At 29.9% G+C, this 20,104-nt stretch overlaps 5 protein-coding genes and 1 long non-coding RNA gene across 13 annotated transcripts; 2 read left to right on the forward strand and 4 right to left on the reverse strand.

The window, feature by feature from the left end:
- Positions 1 to 124: 124 nt before the first annotated feature.
- On the reverse strand, positions 125 to 2,417 carry LOC142597787 (uncharacterized). Of its 2 annotated transcripts, none has more exons than XM_075733942.1 (4): positions 1,950 to 2,417; positions 1,580 to 1,858; positions 1,279 to 1,366; positions 125 to 1,216 (listed from the first exon to the last, which is right to left on the reverse strand). In XM_075733942.1, exons 3-4 carry the CDS (start codon positions 1,362 to 1,364, stop codon positions 193 to 195), a joined length of 1,110 nt encoding a protein of 369 aa, XP_075590057.1. In that variant the 5' UTR covers positions 1,365 to 1,366; positions 1,580 to 1,858; positions 1,950 to 2,417; the 3' UTR covers positions 125 to 192. The 2 variants fall into 2 exon arrangements, with proteins under 2 accessions (XP_075590057.1, XP_075590056.1); XM_075733941.1 differs by having other exon boundaries at positions 1,478 to 1,858.
- Positions 2,418 to 2,520: 103 nt separating this feature from the next.
- Positions 2,521 to 7,542, reverse strand: LOC124498117 (phospholipase D1-like). 3 transcript variants are annotated; one of them, XM_075733933.1, is made up of 7 exons: positions 6,839 to 7,542; positions 6,356 to 6,528; positions 5,891 to 6,300; positions 4,840 to 5,828; positions 3,794 to 4,772; positions 3,246 to 3,715; positions 2,521 to 3,174 (listed from the first exon to the last, which is right to left on the reverse strand). In XM_075733933.1, exons 2-7 carry the CDS (start codon positions 6,483 to 6,485, stop codon positions 2,622 to 2,624), a joined length of 3,531 nt encoding a protein of 1,176 aa, XP_075590048.1. In that variant the 5' UTR covers positions 6,486 to 6,528; positions 6,839 to 7,542; the 3' UTR covers positions 2,521 to 2,621. The 3 variants fall into 3 exon arrangements, with proteins under 3 accessions (XP_075590048.1, XP_075590046.1, XP_075590047.1); XM_075733931.1 differs by having other exon boundaries at positions 6,651 to 7,542; XM_075733932.1 differs by having other exon boundaries at positions 7,018 to 7,508.
- Positions 7,543 to 7,596: 54 nt separating this feature from the next.
- On the reverse strand, positions 7,597 to 11,009 carry LOC124497697 (signal peptide peptidase-like 2A). Of its 4 annotated transcripts, none has more exons than XM_075733939.1 (7): positions 10,352 to 11,009; positions 9,911 to 10,262; positions 9,555 to 9,847; positions 9,235 to 9,497; positions 8,598 to 9,161; positions 8,189 to 8,524; positions 7,597 to 8,125 (listed from the first exon to the last, which is right to left on the reverse strand). In XM_075733939.1, exons 2-7 carry the CDS (start codon positions 10,115 to 10,117, stop codon positions 7,893 to 7,895), a joined length of 1,896 nt encoding a protein of 631 aa, XP_075590054.1. In that variant the 5' UTR covers positions 10,118 to 10,262; positions 10,352 to 11,009; the 3' UTR covers positions 7,597 to 7,892. The 4 variants fall into 4 exon arrangements, with proteins under 4 accessions (XP_075590054.1, XP_075590055.1, XP_075590053.1 ...); XM_075733940.1 differs by having other exon boundaries at positions 9,223 to 9,497; positions 10,352 to 11,008; XM_075733938.1 differs by having other exon boundaries at positions 9,220 to 9,497; positions 10,361 to 11,007.
- A 148-nt stretch (positions 11,010 to 11,157) lies between these two features.
- Positions 11,158 to 14,430, forward strand: LOC124497698 (uncharacterized). The gene is made up of 3 exons (XM_075733936.1): positions 11,158 to 12,959; positions 13,069 to 13,474; positions 13,534 to 14,430. The coding sequence occupies exons 1-3, from the start codon at positions 11,994 to 11,996 to the stop codon at positions 14,238 to 14,240; spliced, it is 2,079 nt and encodes a 692-aa protein (XP_075590051.1). The 5' UTR covers positions 11,158 to 11,993; the 3' UTR covers positions 14,241 to 14,430.
- A 438-nt stretch (positions 14,431 to 14,868) lies between these two features.
- Positions 14,869 to 19,272, forward strand: LOC124497699 (uncharacterized). 2 transcript variants are annotated; one of them, XM_075733935.1, is made up of 5 exons: positions 14,869 to 15,337; positions 15,567 to 15,676; positions 15,855 to 17,391; positions 17,925 to 18,536; positions 18,593 to 19,272. In XM_075733935.1, the coding sequence occupies exons 3-5, from the start codon at positions 16,230 to 16,232 to the stop codon at positions 19,162 to 19,164; spliced, it is 2,346 nt and encodes a 781-aa protein (XP_075590050.1). In that variant the 5' UTR covers positions 14,869 to 15,337; positions 15,567 to 15,676; positions 15,855 to 16,229; the 3' UTR covers positions 19,165 to 19,272. The 2 variants fall into 2 exon arrangements, with proteins under 2 accessions (XP_075590050.1, XP_075590049.1); XM_075733934.1 differs by having other exon boundaries at positions 14,885 to 15,337; positions 15,564 to 15,676.
- On the reverse strand, positions 19,167 to 20,054 carry LOC142597788 (uncharacterized). The gene is made up of 2 exons (XR_012832406.1): positions 19,652 to 20,054; positions 19,167 to 19,597 (listed from the first exon to the last, which is right to left on the reverse strand). It is a non-coding gene; the product is annotated as an uncharacterized LOC142597788 (long non-coding RNA).
- Between the last annotated feature and the right edge of the window lie 50 nt (positions 20,055 to 20,104).

Genomic DNA, 20,104 nt, shown 5'->3' on the forward strand with positions numbered 1-20,104 from the left:
AATTAATTAAAAGTTGCGTTTTTTTTTTTGTTTTTTTTTGAATAAAACTTGAATTATTAATCAAATGACGTAAAAGAAATTCCATCATCCATCCATCCATTCATTATCGGTGATGATTGGAATTTTTATTTTTTTTTTCGTATTTTGTTTTATTATCGTGAAATTATAATTTCGTTGCAATCAATACATACATCATACTGAATTATTTACGGTTTCTGTTTGACAAATAATGATACAATAGATACATATTAAACACAATGTATCGAGTAAAAATTCAAAATCAATACGACAACAATTGAATAGATTTAATCGTAAATAATCCAAATAAACGGCATTCATTTCAAATAATCGTAAATATTGTTGTTGATAATTATCATTTGTTGTAAATTTTTTCAACATTTTTCCATCATTCTGTATGTAATGTTCAATTTTTGTAGAAATTTTCACTATTGATAAATCAATCGATACAATGTAAATAAGATATATGATTATTGTGATGAAAAAACCAAGTAATGGATAATCCAATTGTTTGGATGTTAATGCCAATACTAGATCCAAACAATTACTAATATATTCTAGTAGAAATATCCATGAAAATAATTCATTAATATGTTGATTCAGCTGTGCTAATTGGCGAACTGTTTGTATAAGCTGTTGATGGCCAACATTCATATCATCATCATTGGTGTTTTGTTTAAATCGTTCAAATTGATATGACAATTGAACACTGGTTCCATATTTAATATAATGATAAATCATTAGATAAGCAAATTGTTGTATATCTTCACAAAAATATGCAAACACTGCTAATGGATGACCATCTTCAATGATTTGACAAAGAAATCGTAGATAGAATAATGGATATGTTATTATTATGAATATGATTGTCATAACGAATATTGTTCGTGGCCATCGTATATGATGATAAATTTCATTGAATAAATCATCATTTAATATATCGATCACTTTTGGTCCATATATCAATAAATAGAACATGAGCATTAAACAAATTGTTTCAAAAATATGATCATTAATCAAATGAAATAGACATAGAAATGCATTCTGATAATCATCAACTGAATCTCTATTAAATTTTGGTGGATAATCATAAAAAAATGAATAGACCAATATCATAATGATGATCAGGTTCCAAATGAATCTCAATATAGTGGATTTTTGTTTCCAATCAATATGATGTAATCGCATGCCTAGAAATCTAAAAAATTGAAATTAGTGAAAATCGGTAAAAAAAAAATTTTGCTCATTGATCAAATTTACCCGAAAAAATTGCAAAATAATTCCAGTAATAATGATGATCTACCAGTATTGTCATCATGATTATCGATGGTCATCATCATATCCATGGCTATCATCAATATGAAATGGAAATAGAGAGAAAAAAAATTGGAAATGAATAAAAAAAAATCGACAAAACGTTTGTTCAATTCAACATTTAAACGACTAATTTAGTAATTACATGTCATTATTGTTTCTGGGAATTGTTTTTTTTTTATTGTACTTTTAATCATAAGATCTAGTTATTGATCTGAATAATAAAATCAATTTGTTTGGGAAATACTTGTTCATTTTTGGTGTTGTTGTTTTCGTTGTTTGTTTGAATATTTGTCGTCAATGTCGATTCGTTTTGTTGTTGATGATCCATTGGTTGATTATTGACGGAATTGTTGTTTAAAATTAAATTCGAATGTTTGGTAATAATGTGTTGATACAAATGACGACGTTTGTCGAAATTAAAGTTTTTTTCACAGCATGTGATGTGAATAAATTTTTTCCGCAATAATCCATAGTAAAATTGAACAATTGGACTATTTTGATCTAATCTGGTTAGAATTTTTTTCTAAAAAAAAAAATTGGTAGTCAGAAAGAAATATGAAATTATGAAAGTTCAAGTTTTTGTTGTTGTTGTTTTAATCAAAAAAATAACTTACAGGAATGAATTTGTTTGCAATTTCATTTGCAAGTTCATAATGAGCAACCAATGATTCTTTTGTTGAGTTGGCAATGATTTCATCATCTGAATCTGTGATAATAGTTTCGATTTTAGCCTGAATGATGGTAAATTTTTCCTTTATCCATTGCATAATGTCCATAATTGTGAACATAATCGGCCAATTTATCAATCAAATGTTCATAGTAATCGATGATGTAACAATTTCTGATGTTACCATCATTGATAAATCCATATAAACGATTCAAACGATAACTTATATACAAAGTAAGTTTTTTTTTCGAATTTTTTTCATTCATTTTCATTTAGATAATATTGATCATTATTATATACAAACAAATATCAATTGGTCAAATATCATTTATTGGATGGATTGAAAATCGAATATTCAAAATCAAAATTTCATATCGATTCATTTCAATCACATGAGTGGAAGGATATAATTTCGAAATGATCTTTTTTTCTCGAAAATTTTTTTTTTGTTCAAAAAAAAAACACGAAAACCTTGTTCACACATTGAAAGAAAGTATATATACTTTCAATGTATAAAATGAAATTTTTTTTATTTTTAAAAATAAAAAATCATCATGATGATGATGATTAAGATTTGAGTATTTTAATGAAAAGTTGTAATAAAAAGAATATTAAAAATTCATGTCCAAATAATCTGCGGAATGAAACGATCCTGTGCACTATAAATAATTTGTATCTCTTCAGCAAGAAATTGCAATGGTAACAAGACTAGATGACCTTTGATCGATGAAAGCATCTCTTCAGCTTTTGTTTCATCGGTTTTATATAATTTTTCTCGTCCTAGATAGGTGTTTATATCCGATAATTTTTGAACATCATCCGTAGGCATAACCGGGAATACTTGTTCATAGATTTCTGTATTTTCTTTCGCTCTTGCATTCCAGATTTCATTCCAGAATTGATCGGAAATTGGATCATTAACCAGATCGGTCATTTTTAGCATATCTTCTTTGTTTTCCTTATAAATACCAAGATGTTCACGCATCAACATTCGTCTTAATGAACCGGAAAATTTTCCCGATTTATATGGTTTTTCATTCATAAAATAAAAATCATATTCTTGATCTTCAATAATGACACATACTTCTGAATCACGATAACCCAACATTGAACGATCATTTATGTTGGCCGAACCAATAATACTGATTTTATCATCTGCTATTAGAATTTTACTTGAAATTTGAAAACGAAGAAAAAATTTCTACATAATTTTATTCAAAAAACAATGAATGAAAAAACTTACCTATGAATATAGATCAATTCGGTGACCAATCGTCCATTCAATTTGGTATGATTCCTAAGGCTATAGAATCCAATATATTGACTTGGATCATCAATTTCCAAACTTAATTTCGCCAACAATGAATCATATCCTTTGACGATTGTTGAATAATTATAATGCATAATCTGTTGAATGGCTGTACCGCTACTGGTGCCAACTTCACCTTCGAATGCTGGTAATAATGGAATGAGTATGAATACACGAAATGTATGGCCATTACGAAATGCACGTAATATACGTCGATAAAGTGCTTCGGCTATACGATTTTTAACGAGATCTGTACTTTCCAAATGAGTTTTTGTTTGTGAAATGAAAAATTGATTTTCAATATAGATATAATGTTCAGCTTGATTGATCACTTCAATGTATGCATCGACAATTGATGCTTCCGTCTGTCGGATACCGATAGACCATGAACCAACTGAACGTATCTTTTGTGCGTGGGTGAGAAAAAATTCAAATTCAAAAAAAAAATTTTAAATTTTCAAAAAAATACAAAAAAAACTTACAGTCTGACAATTAACACGATGAGCACGTGTTAAATAAGCAGGTATTTGATCCATTGGTTTACCATCGACATTCGTTGTTGTTAAATCTTTTCGATATGTTTTCGGTATTAGCCATGGATAACGGTCTTTGAATTTTGCTTTCGAAAATTTTGTATGATTCCAACGTTCAATAAAATGACGTGCAACATCACGTGCTGCATCACCGATAACGACACATGAAACATCATGCCAAGGCATTCTTGGCGTAGTATTACGATCAATTGAATCTTGAAATGGCATATTTAGATGAGTAAAATCTTTGACAATAAAATTCGTATAATCTTTTCCGATCCATAGTTTAGCTGCACCTTCCAATTCATCACATGCGATATCAGTTTCATTTTGAATACGTGGTATACTTTGTTTGAAAAAATCCGGTGTAATCTCCACATTACTATCCTCATCGGTTGATATGATCGATCGTACTTCGGCTTGAGCTGTTCGTACATGGCGTCGAATTCGTTTTTTAATCCGCCGTAAACGTGCCATTGCACGTGTCTGTTTTGCACGTAATTTTCTGGTTATTCTGGTTTTAGAGAAAAAATTTCCTTTCGTCTGTTGTGATATGACTTTTCGTATTTGTTGTTCTTCATCTACTTCATCATAATCATTCTTTGTTGACGATGTCGATGTTGTTGATGATGATCGATCAGCTTCTTGTTGATTTGTATCATTTTCAATGAGAATCTCTTCAACATCAGCTACAGATCTTGTTTCAATGGAATCATCATCAATCACTCTAACTATTGGTAGTTCTTGTTTATCATCAACAATAGTATTTACATTACGTTTTTTTCGAATTTTACCACCACCACCACCACTACCAACTGCTTCTTTAGTGGGAGAACTATCATCAGCTGCTGCAATTGCATCAGCCAGAAATGGCTGTGATATCGAACGATACATTAGACCATTAGGTCTAGTTGAATTACGGATAAGGCTTGAAAAAAAATCATTATTTTTTTTAAATTGAAAACAAATTTAAATTCATTTTTTATATAACTTACTCATGTTGTTGTGCTTTGAAAAAAATTCCACCTTGATCAATGAGACGATGTTCAAAATTATCCCAACGACCAAAACAAAGATCAATACCACCAACGAATGCAACCTGTTGATCAATGATCACCAATTTTTCATGATGTGACCACAATAATGGTCCACCACGTACAGCATCTGGATGTCGTAATACGGCAATATTTTCATGCATTTTCATCAGTGTACGTTTCGTATAAATTGAACTGATACTGATTCCGATTTCCATTTCTTTATACAACAATATAAATATTCGTACACCTGAACAAGCTTTTTTCAATAATAACCGATCTAGACGCCAATCAAATCCAAGACTAGGACGTTGTAAATAAATTTCCGGCGATAACCACCAATCAGTGATGAAAATTTCTTCTTTTGCCATTTCCATAGCTTGGGATACTGCTTCGAAATATGCACAACCATCAACAAACCATTGGCTATAAATGGATTTTCGCACTGGTACAAATGAACCAAAACGATTACGTTGAACAAAATCTTTGGCATATATACGTGAATGTTCATTTAAATAATCGGCAACTTCTTTTGCACTTTTTGCTGAAAAACATTTCATTACTAGCTGTCTGGACATATTACGTATACGTAAACCGAATGTAATACCAGTTTCTTTGATACCAGCATCGGCATAAAAATCTGGATCAAATAACATTACATAACGAATTTTTTTATCTTTTGGTTCCAAATAAAATAGACAAGTATCTTTCACTACTAGCCATCGTTTACGCCAATGGCCAGTAAGATCGGTGAAAAAATTTTCAATACGAACACAATATGTAGCTGAACGAAAACCACCGGCACGTTTTTTCACAAAAACTTCTTCACCTTTTAGTCCAAGTTCATCGATAAATGAATATGGGCTGATTGCCAGAAATGTTTGCAATGAAGGATGATGACGAAACAGTGAATGGCCAAGCAGAAAACGAAGATAATCTTCAAGAATTTTCTACAATTAGGCAGAAAAAAAAGAATTTAAAAAAATTATTCTGAAAAAAAAATTTCACATACAATACGACGGCTTATCCCGTCGCCAATATAAAACATTTCAGGAAGAACAGGAAATTTTGGCCATTCAATTTCACCCATTCTTTCGAGAATTTTACGATTCTGTCTACTATTCTGTGTGGGCAATGGAATGGCCAATTTTGTATAGAACAGCCGGATTTGATTATGTAGTTGACGAAATTGATTGAAACGACGTTTAATAATCCAATTGAAATGTCCATGATTCAATTCAATGTGATAAATGTATGGTGAGAAAATGAATGATGTTTCTTCATAATTAATAATTTTAGCATCGATTGGTAAATCATCCAGATATACGCTATCAATTTTATCAGGAATAAATATCGTTTGATATGGTATTCGTGGTCGTTGTTTTGGTGGTGGTGGACGAATCGATGAAACATCCGTATAATCTATAGAAAAAAAAACATTCGAATCGATTATCGATTGTTTTGAATGCTATCTTACCTTTTGATAATTTTGATTTTTCATGATTATTCTTTTTCTTTTTCACACCACGATTTTTCTTTTTAATCTTCGACATGTTCATCTTTGATTCATCATCATCATTGTTTTTATCATCAATTTCGATTTCCATGATGATTTTGATTGATTTTGGATCAATCAAAATTCATTCGATTCTGTTGAAAATGATAGAAAAAAAAACCGACTATTGTGAAAAATATGTTTAAAAATATTTCATTTTGAACAGTATTGGTGAGAGAGACGACAACAACAACAACAACAAAAATACAATTCGTACAAGGATTCCGTTAAAGATCATGACTGTATATTTTTTTTCGTTTTGTCATTTTTATGAACTCGAATTCAACCTAGAATCCACAAACACACACACACAAGTTATAATGCACTGAAAAAAAACCAACAACAATTTGAATCATCATCATGACTTTTGTAAAAAAAAATACAACTAATTCGAATGGAACGAACCGAACAATCAACCGGATATAAAAAATCCGAACGAAAAAAAAACCAAAACGAATCAAGAATAAAAATCAACGATTTTGGAAATTTAAAATAAACAAAAACATTCTACAGATATTGATGATTATGACGATGATGATGGCAACGTTTTGTGTTATGAAATCATCAATCAATGAAAAACACACCCGTTACTGCTCACCACCAAAATAACATCTTTATAGTGATCACAAACAACAACTATTTTTTAGATTTGCAGAAAAAAAACATGAAGAAAGAGAAAAATCACACTCTCAACAATGTGTAATGGAAACAAAACATTCGAAATTGAATCTACAAAAAAAAAAAAAAATTTCAAGCCACTGTAAAGAGAAAAAAAAACTTATCGATGATCATCATCATGATTAACCTTGGATAAATTCAATAAAAATTATATATCCTACTTGTACACGCACACATCTTATTTGTTTGTATATCATCATTTATCGTTTCTCACATATTCAAATCAAAAAATTTGGCCACCCACTTACGTTTTTTTTTCTAATGAAGGTAATGATCGATTGATTTTAACCAAAATGCATGCACAAAAAGCGAAAAAAATATCATCATCATCAATTATATTGCAGTATAGCGGCAAACAAAAATGATGACAATCATTGATCATTTTTGTGTGTGAACTTCATTTTTCAGGTCAAAGAAAATACATGACAAACGCACCCGGCACTCATACAATGAGTTGACAAAAAAAATGACAAACAATCATTTGGCCGATTCTTTTCACTTTTTTATTATAATTATCATCATTGATGATGATGATGATAATGGTAAAATTTAATGTTACATTTCTATTTGTTCGATTTTTTGATGAAAAAAATAATGACAATAATCACGAATACATAGACAATGAATAGAAAAAAAATATTCGAAAAAAGCATACAACAAGAGATCTGGATCAAAATTTGTTTTTCGGTTTTCGTCTTTGTTTTTTTTCGAATTTTAACTCTCAGCTGTTTTTTTTTGTTTTCAATAAAAAAAAGAATATGACACCAGATGTCATTATTATTTAGCTACTTATTGATTCATTTACGGTACTATCATTTGACGATGATGATGGTATCTGCTGTTGTTGTTGTTGTTCATTATCATTCAAAATCAATGATAATGAAACTTTTTCCGGTCCATTCCACAATGAATGGTAATTTCGACGTATAAAGGCAAGAATAAATAATGGAATCAATGTGAATGGTACAAGATATAAAAGGGCAGGTTGTGCAGCTCCTTCCATAAAGATTAAAGCTAAAAAATACAAATAGATCGTCTTAATCATCAGTCATCATTATCATCATTGAAAATAATTACCTGTGAATGTAACAATTAATCCTAGACAATATGAAATTAATGATATGGAAAAATAAAGATGATATGGAATGTTTTCAATACGATCAAATGCTGAACAATATGCTATCAACAAGCCTGGTATCATAACATCACCATATCCAAGCATTGAATCTGAACCACGTGTACAAACATCATAAAAATCCGTAGGATCATATTGGAATAGTTTCTGTGGTACCCGAAATAACATTGGTAATGTTTCCACTGGTGTACCTTCACAACGATATTCCATATAATTCATTGGTGAATTAGATGATGGTCCATTACCACCGGTGGCTACTTCAACCATTATCGATTGACCTGATTGAATTGTTCAAAATAATTTTTTTAAAAAAGGGTGTAAGAAAAAAAAATTAAATCCGGAAACACTAACCTTTGGATGTAAACAATGGTGTAATGAAAACGAAAAAAATATCATATAAAAACAGGATGGACATTAAATATGTACAAATACGAAGTGATGGCAGCCGTAATGTTCGTAACATGTTGATGCAGAAAAAAAATCCCAATAAATCTTGTAAAAGCCATGCATTTTCCGATTCATGACGTATTGTGAACCAAAATGCTGGTATTATTATACTTATAATCGCTACAATCATATCCGTAAATTTTAACCGTTGTTCTTGCCACCATAAACAGCTTGGTATCATAAATGTTGCCTGTAATAAACGTGATGGAAATGACCATTGTACGAATGATTCTAAACATATAAACATTGATGTCATCGATGTGATCAGAAATAATGCCAAAATGAAATATACAAGATATTTGTAGAAAAAATACAGCAATAATAATGCTGTTATCATACAGATGACCAATATTATAACTGAACATAGTGATATATTTGTAAATGCTTGTTCATTTTTATTTCTTGATGATGATGATGATGATCTTTTCGACGACGATGATCGTATCTTGGAATTACTATCTTTTTCATCTGGGAAAAAAAATTCAAATAGTGGAATTAAGGTTATCAAACATTCGATTCGACTTACGACCACCACCACCACCATTATTAATGGGTAAAATATTTGGCAATGAACATTGATAGATTTCATAACGAACTCTGCCACTCCAATATGAACCAATAGATATTGTGATTAATGCAATTAAAAATATAAAAATCATCGGTATAAATGATATAACCGATGATTGTTGTTTCGATTGTTTTGGCCATCGTAATTGATTATAATTTTGTAGATTTATATTCCATAATTTATTCTTATTAATCACAGAAATGGTTAGATTATATTTTTCCATCAATTCAATGACACTAGAGACATTATCGATATATTTATTAGCCAATTATGGTATCATATAGTTTACTTACTTGTTTGTAATATTAAAACGGGCAGTAATATTCACCTGGCAAGGTGTAACGAATAAAATTCCTGCAGGAAATTCATCATTTAATCCATTCATATATGGTAATAGAAAATTTTCCACTTGTTTACTAATAGAACAATCTATACGATAATCAAATGAATGATAACCACCACCAACACCATTGTTTTTATTAAAAATTTTTGGTATCAATCTTGATGATGATGAAAGTGGATCACAAAGATTATTCAACATATGATGTCGAAATGGTCTATATTCATCATTATCATTGATAATTGACTAGGAAAAAAAATAATTAGACATTAAATCGAACAAAAAGGATATATAATAAACACCACTTACCAGATTCGATGAAGATGTAAACAGATCAATAGTACAAAGTGATTGTGTTTTTGAATAATCAGTAGAATTTCGAACATTTAATACTTTGAATGTTCGATAAAGTATTTCTTTTTTTTGGCCATCAATATTTTCACTGTTTACCATTGAAATTATAATGAATAAAGATGGTAAAAACAAAGATGATAACGACGACGACGACGACATCATTATTGATTATATTATCAAATTTAAAAACAATAATAAAATGGGTGTTATTATCACTAGTTTTTGATGGTTGAATAATTTTTTTGTTTTGTTTTGATGAAAACAACATTTGATTCAATTAATGACGATGATGATGATATTTGCAAATCTAAATTAATCAAACAGTGAAAAAAAAAATACAAATTGGATTGAAATAGAAATCGAACGTTTTCATTATTTCATATTTGAACCATATACCTTTTTTACCATTTGATTCAATTTGGTCAACACACATTGGTTAGATTTTGAATGAATGAATCGATCAATCAATCAATCAATCAATCAATCGATGATTGGTGATGTGTAGCATCACATGTCACACATACACAAACACACACACAAAGCCGTTATTTTATTTTTCATCAGAGAAAAAAAAACAGGGTAAAAAAGGCCATTCTATTCTCTTATTTTTTTTTGCATGTAGATGTTTAAAGTGAAACAAAACAACAAAAAAAAACGATGACGATGAAAATAATAGCAGCAAAAGTTGTATAGCAACAGGCAAAAGTAAATAGCAAACAAGACGACGACGACGACGACGTCATTCAGTGATAAAACTGAGAAAAAAAATTTTTTTTTTTAATGATAAAATCGATAATCATGTGGATTATTATTAACAAACTAGAAATGATCTATAGAGTGAGTGTGTGTGTGTGTGGGTTGGGGATGTTTTTTTTTTTGGATATATCACACATACACATCAAACAAAAACAAAAAAATCAGCCCACACGCTATTTTTTTTCTTTATTATTGTTGTTGAGTCAATTTATTATTATTTTTTTGTTTTGTTTTGTTTTGTTTGTTTGTTAAATGTTGACAATACACCAATATAATAAACCAAAAGATTGCTAGAAAAATCAAACATCAACAGCAATAAACAAAACAAACACAAAACAAAACAAAAATTGGGCCATACAAAAATCGACTGTTCAAACACAACAAATGAATATTTTCGAAAAGTTTTTTCCAATTCAGTTTGGAAAAAAAAGTTTTCGGAAATTTTTTTTTTTTTTTTTTTAGTTTGACGATAATCATAACCCTTTAGTAGCTATAACTAGCTATACCGGAACATTGTGATGATGATTTATGTTCATTATTTTTTTTCTTTGATATTTTTCAACTCAAAAAAAACATCTATTTTTTTTGAATTTTATCACCACAACACATTTGATAATTTACCAACACACAGTGTTGTTTGTGTGTGTGTGTGGTATGTTTGTACCAATGTCAGCTGCACCTAAGAAAAAGATGAAGAAAAAAAATATGCAACAGACCATGATGAGATGATATAAAATGAGTGAAAAAAAAGACATTCATCATGATCATGATTAAATAAAAAAAAATCAAATATTTTTCTCATATTAAATCTATCTATCTCTCTCTCTCTTTTTTCTTCAGATCTTCAGGCTCTTTCATTGATCATCATCATCATCATTAACAACTATTTGTTCGGGAAATACGGTATTTTCTTTTTTCTTCACGTAAACCAACAATTTTACCATTGGTCGAACAACTGTGTTAGAAAAGAGAGAGAGAGAGAGAGAACATAGTAGTTAGACTTGTTTGTTTGCTTCAAAAAAAAAAAAGTTTGACCTAATAATAAAAAAAAGTGGTGACGATGGAATGAACACACACACATTTTTCATCATCATCATCATCATCTTCATTTTGTATCTTGAAATATTTATAAAATAAAATTTAAAGTTCAATCATCAGTTATGTTATTCATTCATTGGAAATTTTGACCATGACGACTTGTTTTGCTTCAAAACAAAACTTCATTTTATTGATTATTGATTTTCATCCATAAATAGTGTTTGTTGCCTGTATATGTGTTAAAATGGCCACAATTTTCAATAATAATGTTGATTGTATAATTGAAATACTATCAAAATTATCATTGAATGATCGTGAACAATGTCGTCGAATATCACATTCATGGTATTGGTCTGCTAACCGATTGGCTTCAATACAACAAGAATTGTATATTATTGGCCATGATCGTCATCATCGTTGTCGAAAACATTCACATATTCCACAACGAAGAGAAAAAATTATCATTGATGATAATAATGGTGGATCAACAACAGAATTGAATACAATATATTGGCCATATCCATTTATACGTTATCAATGTTATTGTTTAATATTGAAACGTTTTCCAAATTTACGTACCATTGGTTTTGAATCAATAAATCATTGGAATGATCATATGATTGAAGAATTGATTATTAATTGTCCACATTTACATTCAATATCATTCATTCAATGTTATGGTGTTGGCCAAAGTCGTATGCATGAATCGAATCATATAAATCTAACATATAATGGTTGGCAAAGATTAATACATTCATATGGTCAACAAATTCATACATTGATACTCAAAGATTGTCAAATTGATGAACGTCAATTGGCCATCATTGTTGATGGATTTCGACAATTAGTACGATTGGATATAACTGATAATCGTTTGGAACAGGCTACAGCATTGCGTAATTTATCGCCAACAATTCGATCACTTTCGTTGGGTAATCATTTTGGATCTGAAATGGCCATTCATGATTATCATAATGATATACATTATATACCATTATCATCGATTGTTTCTGGTTCTGGTTGTTATTCAATAACTGAATTATTTGTCCAAGGTTATCTTGACAATCAATTCCCACGGATTGTACAAATGAAACAATTACAACATTTAACCATACATTTTTGGCGTACATTATTCGATGAACATGATTCCATTCAATGTTTATCATCAATTCGTCATTTAAGCCAATTACAAAGTTTAGAAATCTATCATGTGAGTACATTATAGTGTATTGGTAGTTTTTTTTTATTTTTGTAGATCTTAATCATTGTACTTACATTGAATTTATCACAAAATTTTTTTTTCTCTTCATCAATTCCAGCATAATACACATGATACATCATTGGCAATGAATAAAGAATTGTTGGAAATATTACGTGGCTGTCCAAATCTTGAACGATTAGTTTTTGATTCAAAAAATGGATTCGAATGTCCATTCGATGATCGAATGTTTGAAAGAATGAAATTGTACTGTCCAAAAATGACATCATTGACCATAAATCCTGGTGATTTTTCCACCACTAATTGTTCATTACAAACATTGGCAACATTTCCTCATTTGAAACGATTAAAATTGATTGATTTTCCAGCAATAAATTCCGAAGGAATTTTATCATTACTAAAACAATCTCGTACAATAACCGATCTGATAATCCAAGATTGTTGTTATATTGATCGACCAGAACAATTTATTCAATCAATCATCGATGATGTTCATCGTATTCAAGGTGATGGAATTTTTTTTTTTAATTAAACAAATTCTAATGATTGATTTGATTTACAATAGATAATAATCCATTACGTCGTCATTTAAATGTACGAATATCATCAACACAAACAATATATCGATTTTTATCATCGAAACCAGAAATTCATTCAATAAAATTAGGTGGCCAAAATGGTGATTCATGTTTAACGATGATTACTATTTCACAGCCACCACAATCATCATCATCATCCGTATATTCATTATTTACAAATTCATCATCATCATCATCATCGTCATCATCATCATCAATGGCAGCCAAATTTAACCAATCATCTAGATATCTAAAATATTTTGGTCAATTATTTTATTTATCGAATGAAAATTTTACTAGAACTTTACTATCAATACCGGATATTGTATCGAATGGAATGAAAATTTTATCAACATTAACCATTATATCATTGGTTTTCATTATGTATTTTTTACAATCAATATTTACCAATTATATGGATAGATCATTTTCCACCATTCCTTCATCATCATCATCATCGTCGTCGTCGCAGCAATCTTCACCACAACAATCATCATCATCATCATCATCATCATCATCGACATCGTTATTACAATCATCAGATTCAATAATGAACAAAATAATTTACATATCATCATTTTTGGCATCAATATCATTTTTATATCTATTAATACGTTGTATTTGTTTAGTTACATTTGAATCACATTCATTTTTATTGCATTTAACACAAGAATTATTTGAACAAATTCTATGAATTCGAATCGAATCATTTAGTTTTTGTATGCGGTTGTGTGTATGTGTCTGTCTCTTTTTCCCTGTGATATAAAATCAAATCCAATTTTTTTTTTGTCAGTACTTCATGTTTCTGTAATTTTAAATCAATTTTGCATAATTTCAATGAAAAATCATCATTTGATGTCATTAATAATTTATTTTAATCAATACACACCCATCCAATTACAATTAATTAATTCCAATATATCCATTATCAGATTACGAAACAAGAGAGAGAGAGAGACAGAGAGAGAAAGGGAAAAATCTGAAATTTTTTTTTCTCCAAATAATTAATTGTCCATTATCAAGCATCATGTGAATTGTGATTAAAGAGCGATGAAGAAGAAGAAAGAAGAAAGAAGAAAATGAATTTATTCATTCATTCATTCATCATTAAGTGCGATTGTCGCCATTCATTTTCTCTTTTTTTTCTTGGAATTTTTTTCTTCTGAATTTATTTTTGTCTTTTTGTTGTTTTTTTTTATTCAATTTTCATAACAAATTTTTTTTTTTTAGCTTCACTTGATAATACGAGTTTTTGGACTATGAAAAAAAAACAAGTGCGTGACGTTTGTGAATGGCGTGCGCGCGCCCGCGTTTGTATGTTCAAACATGCATGCATGCATGCAATTCATGTACAAATTTGAAATGTGAAAAAATCTAAATACAGAGAGAGAGAGAGAGACGATTTTTTTTTCTTCTTTTTTTCTGAAATATAAATCCAAATATCTCAATTAAAACTTACGCATTCACCATTAATACGTTCGTTCGTGTGTGTTCATTCATTGGTGATAAAAGAGTTGATTCGACAAAATATCCAAAACATTCGAAATGAAATTCAATTTCGGTACTAATTTAACATTGTTGAAACAGTCAAACTCAAAATAGACAAAAAAAATCGAACGTTTGTTGTTGTTGTTGTTGTTGTTCTTTACACTTTTAAATTCAATCGATCGATCACGATTCAATGCCAATGTTGATAAACATCATCATCATCATCATCGTCATCATTATCATGGCCATCAATTGATTGATGGATCAATAATAAATAATACAACGAAACAATAAAAAACAAGGGTTCGTATTTACAACAAAAAAAAAATTTGCCTGTATGTGTGTTTACATAAAAAAAAGTAATTGGTGGCATTTTTTTTTTCTTCTTCTTCGTATCATCATCATCATTGTTGTCGTCATTGTTTCCCTCCAACCCCTTTTCAATATCATTTAAAATTTCACTTTTTATTTCTCTGTCTCTCATTCATTCATTCAAATTCATTTCACATTTGAATCATTTTGTAAATAGTAGCAGCAGCAGAAGCAACAACAACAACAACAAAAAACGACAAACTACACCATATATATCGTGATTTATTGTCCAATATCCAATATTATTATATTATTATTATAATGATCATGGTAAGTAAAGGGTGGGTGGTGCTCGTTTGATCATCATTTATTCAAAGACAATGACATTTTGTGAAATGAATGAAATCAATACTCATTTATTTATTTATTTGGTATAAAATTTATCTAATTTTTTCTTTCTGTTTCATTTGTTGTTTGGTTTTTCCCCGTCGATGTTGTACAACAACAGCAGCAGCAACAACAAAAACCTTCAAATAATTGAATGAATTTCAATCAATTTAACAATTTGATTGGATTGATATCATCGTCATCATCATTGGTTGTTGTTGTTGTTACCGGAAAAGCAGAAAAATATTAATTCCACATTTTTTTTTTGTTTTCATTGCAATCATTTTCATTGAATAATAATAATAATCGACAAGGACATCAATGATTATGCTTCATCGATTTTATTGTTATTATCAACATTATTCAATACCAAAAAATACCTGAAAAAAAGTTTCGTCTATTTTTCTCTCTCTCTCTATTAACTTTTTCTTCAACCAAAAACGCTGGTGAAAAAAAAACAAGACAATTGGAAAAAAACCAGCCAACAAACATAGTTATGGTTCATTCAAATTCGAATGTTTTTCATGGAAACGGAAAACGTCCTTCGTCTGTGACACGAATGTTGAATTGTTCAAAAATGTCATATTCCGATTGTGCACATTATTCTTATGAACGAAAATCAACAACAACAAAAATAATGACAATGATGATATTGAATCAAGATTGTCTTATATCAATATTTGAACATTTATCCATGATGGAACGATTAAAATGTCGTTCAGTTTGTCAACAATGGAAACAAGCGGTGGATAAAATGGCAATTGGAGAGAATTCATTAGAAATATATGCAGTACATCCATATTTAGCTATGGATGCACGACAAAAATCCGGTTTGATTGATCAAGATGAACAAAATCAACAACAGCAATTAATTAATCAACAAAGAAGATTTAAACCATGGTTTATTGAATATATCATTTATCAATGGTCAAAATTTGGTGAAAATTTAATTTCAGTAGAACCGATTGAAAACATTTCCGATGATGATGATAATGATGATACGGACAGTGATGATAATGATCGGATTCAATTTAATGATATCATTAATTCAAAATCATATATATGGCCTTATTCATCACCATTTTCAACGAATTTTGAATCATCATCATTGCCTAATCTAAATGATATACTTTCATCACATTATTATTGGAATTATGCATTCTGTGCAACATCATCATTATTTTCAACATTTGTGGCAACAAAATCCAAAGAGATTACACATAAATTTTCACATTCATTCTGTCAATGTCGTTGTAAGAATCGTTTCAAATATTCAATCATTTTAGATCAACAATCATGTTGTTTAATGAAAATGAATAACTTGTTACAAAGATTTCCAAATATTCACCATTTACATATGAAAAATGTCAATGAACTAAATGATATAATATTGGCATTGATTACACAACATTGTCATCATTTACGACATTTAAGTTTTGTAAATTGTCAACAACAATTTTCTACAATAACAACGACAATTTTAACCGCAAATGATCATCACCAGCCGACACCACCACCACCACCACCATCACCATTATCAATACAACAACAGCAACAAAAAGATTCAAGTAACAATCAAAACAATGACAATAGCCTCAATGAACCTCAACAACAACAATGTGAACCATTTTTATCACTCAACAAAAATTGTCTCATAGGTATGTTTATTTTGTTTTTTTTCCCTCTTTCAAAATGTTGAGATTGATATATATTTGACTTACGCATACATGTGTGTGTGTGTGTGTGTGTGTGTGTGATTATGACGTAATATGCATGTATGCATGCATGTATATCGATAGATAGATAGAAGTCAATTGCATTCGAATTATCTCCAAAAAAAAAAATTACAGCCTTCAAAAAGCAACCAAAAATTTTCCATTTGTGTATAGATTGATTGTGTGTATGTGGTATATTCATTATAAGGATACACACTCATTCAGTATCTTGTCCTCATTTCGTTTTTTTTATCAAGTAAACAAGAACAGCAAAAAAAACAATCATTTCCGTAATCCTATATGTAAATGAATGTCAATCTATAATGGTTGCTAATTTATGATGTGATGATTGATTTCATATATAATCGAAATGAAACCAAATCGATTTGAATGAACGAGAAAGTGTGTTTCCTATATGTGAAAACCATGGCCGACATATAATTGAAATGATTTTTTTTTCTTTGTCTATGTTCTAGATTATGGCTGGAAATTATTGAACCGAACATATCCATCATTGCAATCGCTAACATTACGACAATGTCATTTGAATGAACGACAATTGACCAATGTGATACAATATTGTTCTTCGGTTAGCTATTTGGATATTTCCGATAATAAAAGGTTGGGCAAATCGGTTCGTTATTTGGGGGCAAATATCGAATGTCTAATATGTGGTAATCTAGCTGAAGGTGAATCAATTGAAACTATTCTAGCAAATGTTGCATTTGGCTATGGAAGAAATGTTCGTTTTCTTTCCGTTTTTGGCCCACTTGGTTCATTGAAAGTTTTTCAAGAATTCAACCGACTCACTGAATTGGAATTGCATTTTCATACTGATGATGATCAAACAACATGGCTATCGGATATTGGCCTGCTATCACTGAATAGTCTTGTATTGGAACAGATTCGTAGCTATGAAAGTCCATCGACATTAAATCATCAGCAATTTGAACAAATGTTGAGACGATCAAAAAATCTACAACGATTACAGATAATTGGTGATTTTGATTGGAATCTACGTCTCAATGATCTATCATTACGATCGTTGAATGAACAATGCCCAAAGCTCAAAGAGCTCACATTGATCGGTATGTAATAGTTTCATGAATCCACTGGAAATTCTAAAATTCCTGTTCATTTATAGGAAATGGATCCATCACCGATTATGGTCTGTTGAATCTTCGTCACATTCCATTGACACTGCTAAGTCTGGCATCATTTAATTCGATAACCGATTATTCAGTGACAACATTGATTCGACAAATACCAACATTAAAAACAATCATATTGGTCGATATGCCACATACAACTAATCGTGTTATTGATAAAACTATTGATATTTGTAATGAACAACCAGATCGAATCGTGGATTTAACATTCAGTGATGAACGAATACATCGTCGTATTGAAAAACAAACTAATGATGATGATGATAATAATCGATATCCATCGAATCTACATATTCATTTCGATAGTCATATCTGTGGTAAACAAGTAATCGATTCAGAACCAAGTGATTTACAAATGATGATAGTCATTTTAATTTCAACATTAATATTAGCCATGACATTATTGACGACAATTGTTGTAATTCTTGTTCCATTATCAATGTTATTAATCATGGCTAATGAATATATTGGCCAAAATTGGCTATCAGTTGTCGATTTAGAAATATTTCGCCGTTTTCTATCAGAATATCATCAAAATCGAAGCTGATGTAATAATAATAATAATAATAATCATTTTATTTTATTGTGATAAATTCGATATTCATCGATTTTTTTCAAAATTGTGATTAAAAACTACAAAATCAGCCCATCATTTCACCAAGAGCTCGAATAAACCATCACGAGTTGATGGATGAAGCTTTGTTTGCTTCAATCGCCTCTTTAACGAATACCAAATGGGCTCATATCTGGGATTTGCGTAACCCACTCCAATTTTTTGATTTTGGACGTTTTAATCCATTCTTGTGACTTTTTCGCCATATGGCATGGCGCTCCATCTTCCTGGGACAAGAAGTTCCTTTTTGTAACTTTATTTTTTTTTATCACGGAAGATGGGAAATAGTGTGGATTTCAGAATATTGATATATTGCTCACTATTCACTCTATTGGAGCAGAGTCTTAACTCTGATCTCCCAATATGCCTATTTTCAAGAAATAATTATTAAAACATGCAAAAAAAAGAAAAAAAATCTTACCATATAGCCCCCCAAACCATTGTTGTGCTTAACCGTGGCTTGAAGCCTCTTGGCTTGGTATGCCTGATTCTTCTTGCGATATACGAATGTGCGATAAGCATCGTTAAACTGGGAAAATCGACATTCGTCGGAAAAATTACTTTTTTCCAATAATCAACTGGCATTTCAGCCATTTTATTGGCCCATAAACGACGCTTGTTTTTTGATGATTTAAAATTAAAAAAAAATGGACGATGATGAAGCAATGAATGATGGAATGAAATGAAATAGAATGAAAAATGAAATGAGATGAAAATAGTTCGAATTCAATTCGAAATTCGAATTTGGAATCAAAATCATCAAATACATACTCACAAAGGCACACAAAATGAAAACCACGTGCCACATGTATTATCACAATAATCAATTCGAAAAATTCGAATTCGAACTCTTTCTATGTTCTATTGAATGACT

This window comes from Dermatophagoides farinae, chromosome 9, assembly GCF_024713945.1.
Source record: "Dermatophagoides farinae isolate YC_2012a chromosome 9, ASM2471394v1, whole genome shotgun sequence".
Taxonomy (NCBI): domain Eukaryota; kingdom Metazoa; phylum Arthropoda; class Arachnida; order Sarcoptiformes; family Pyroglyphidae; genus Dermatophagoides; species Dermatophagoides farinae.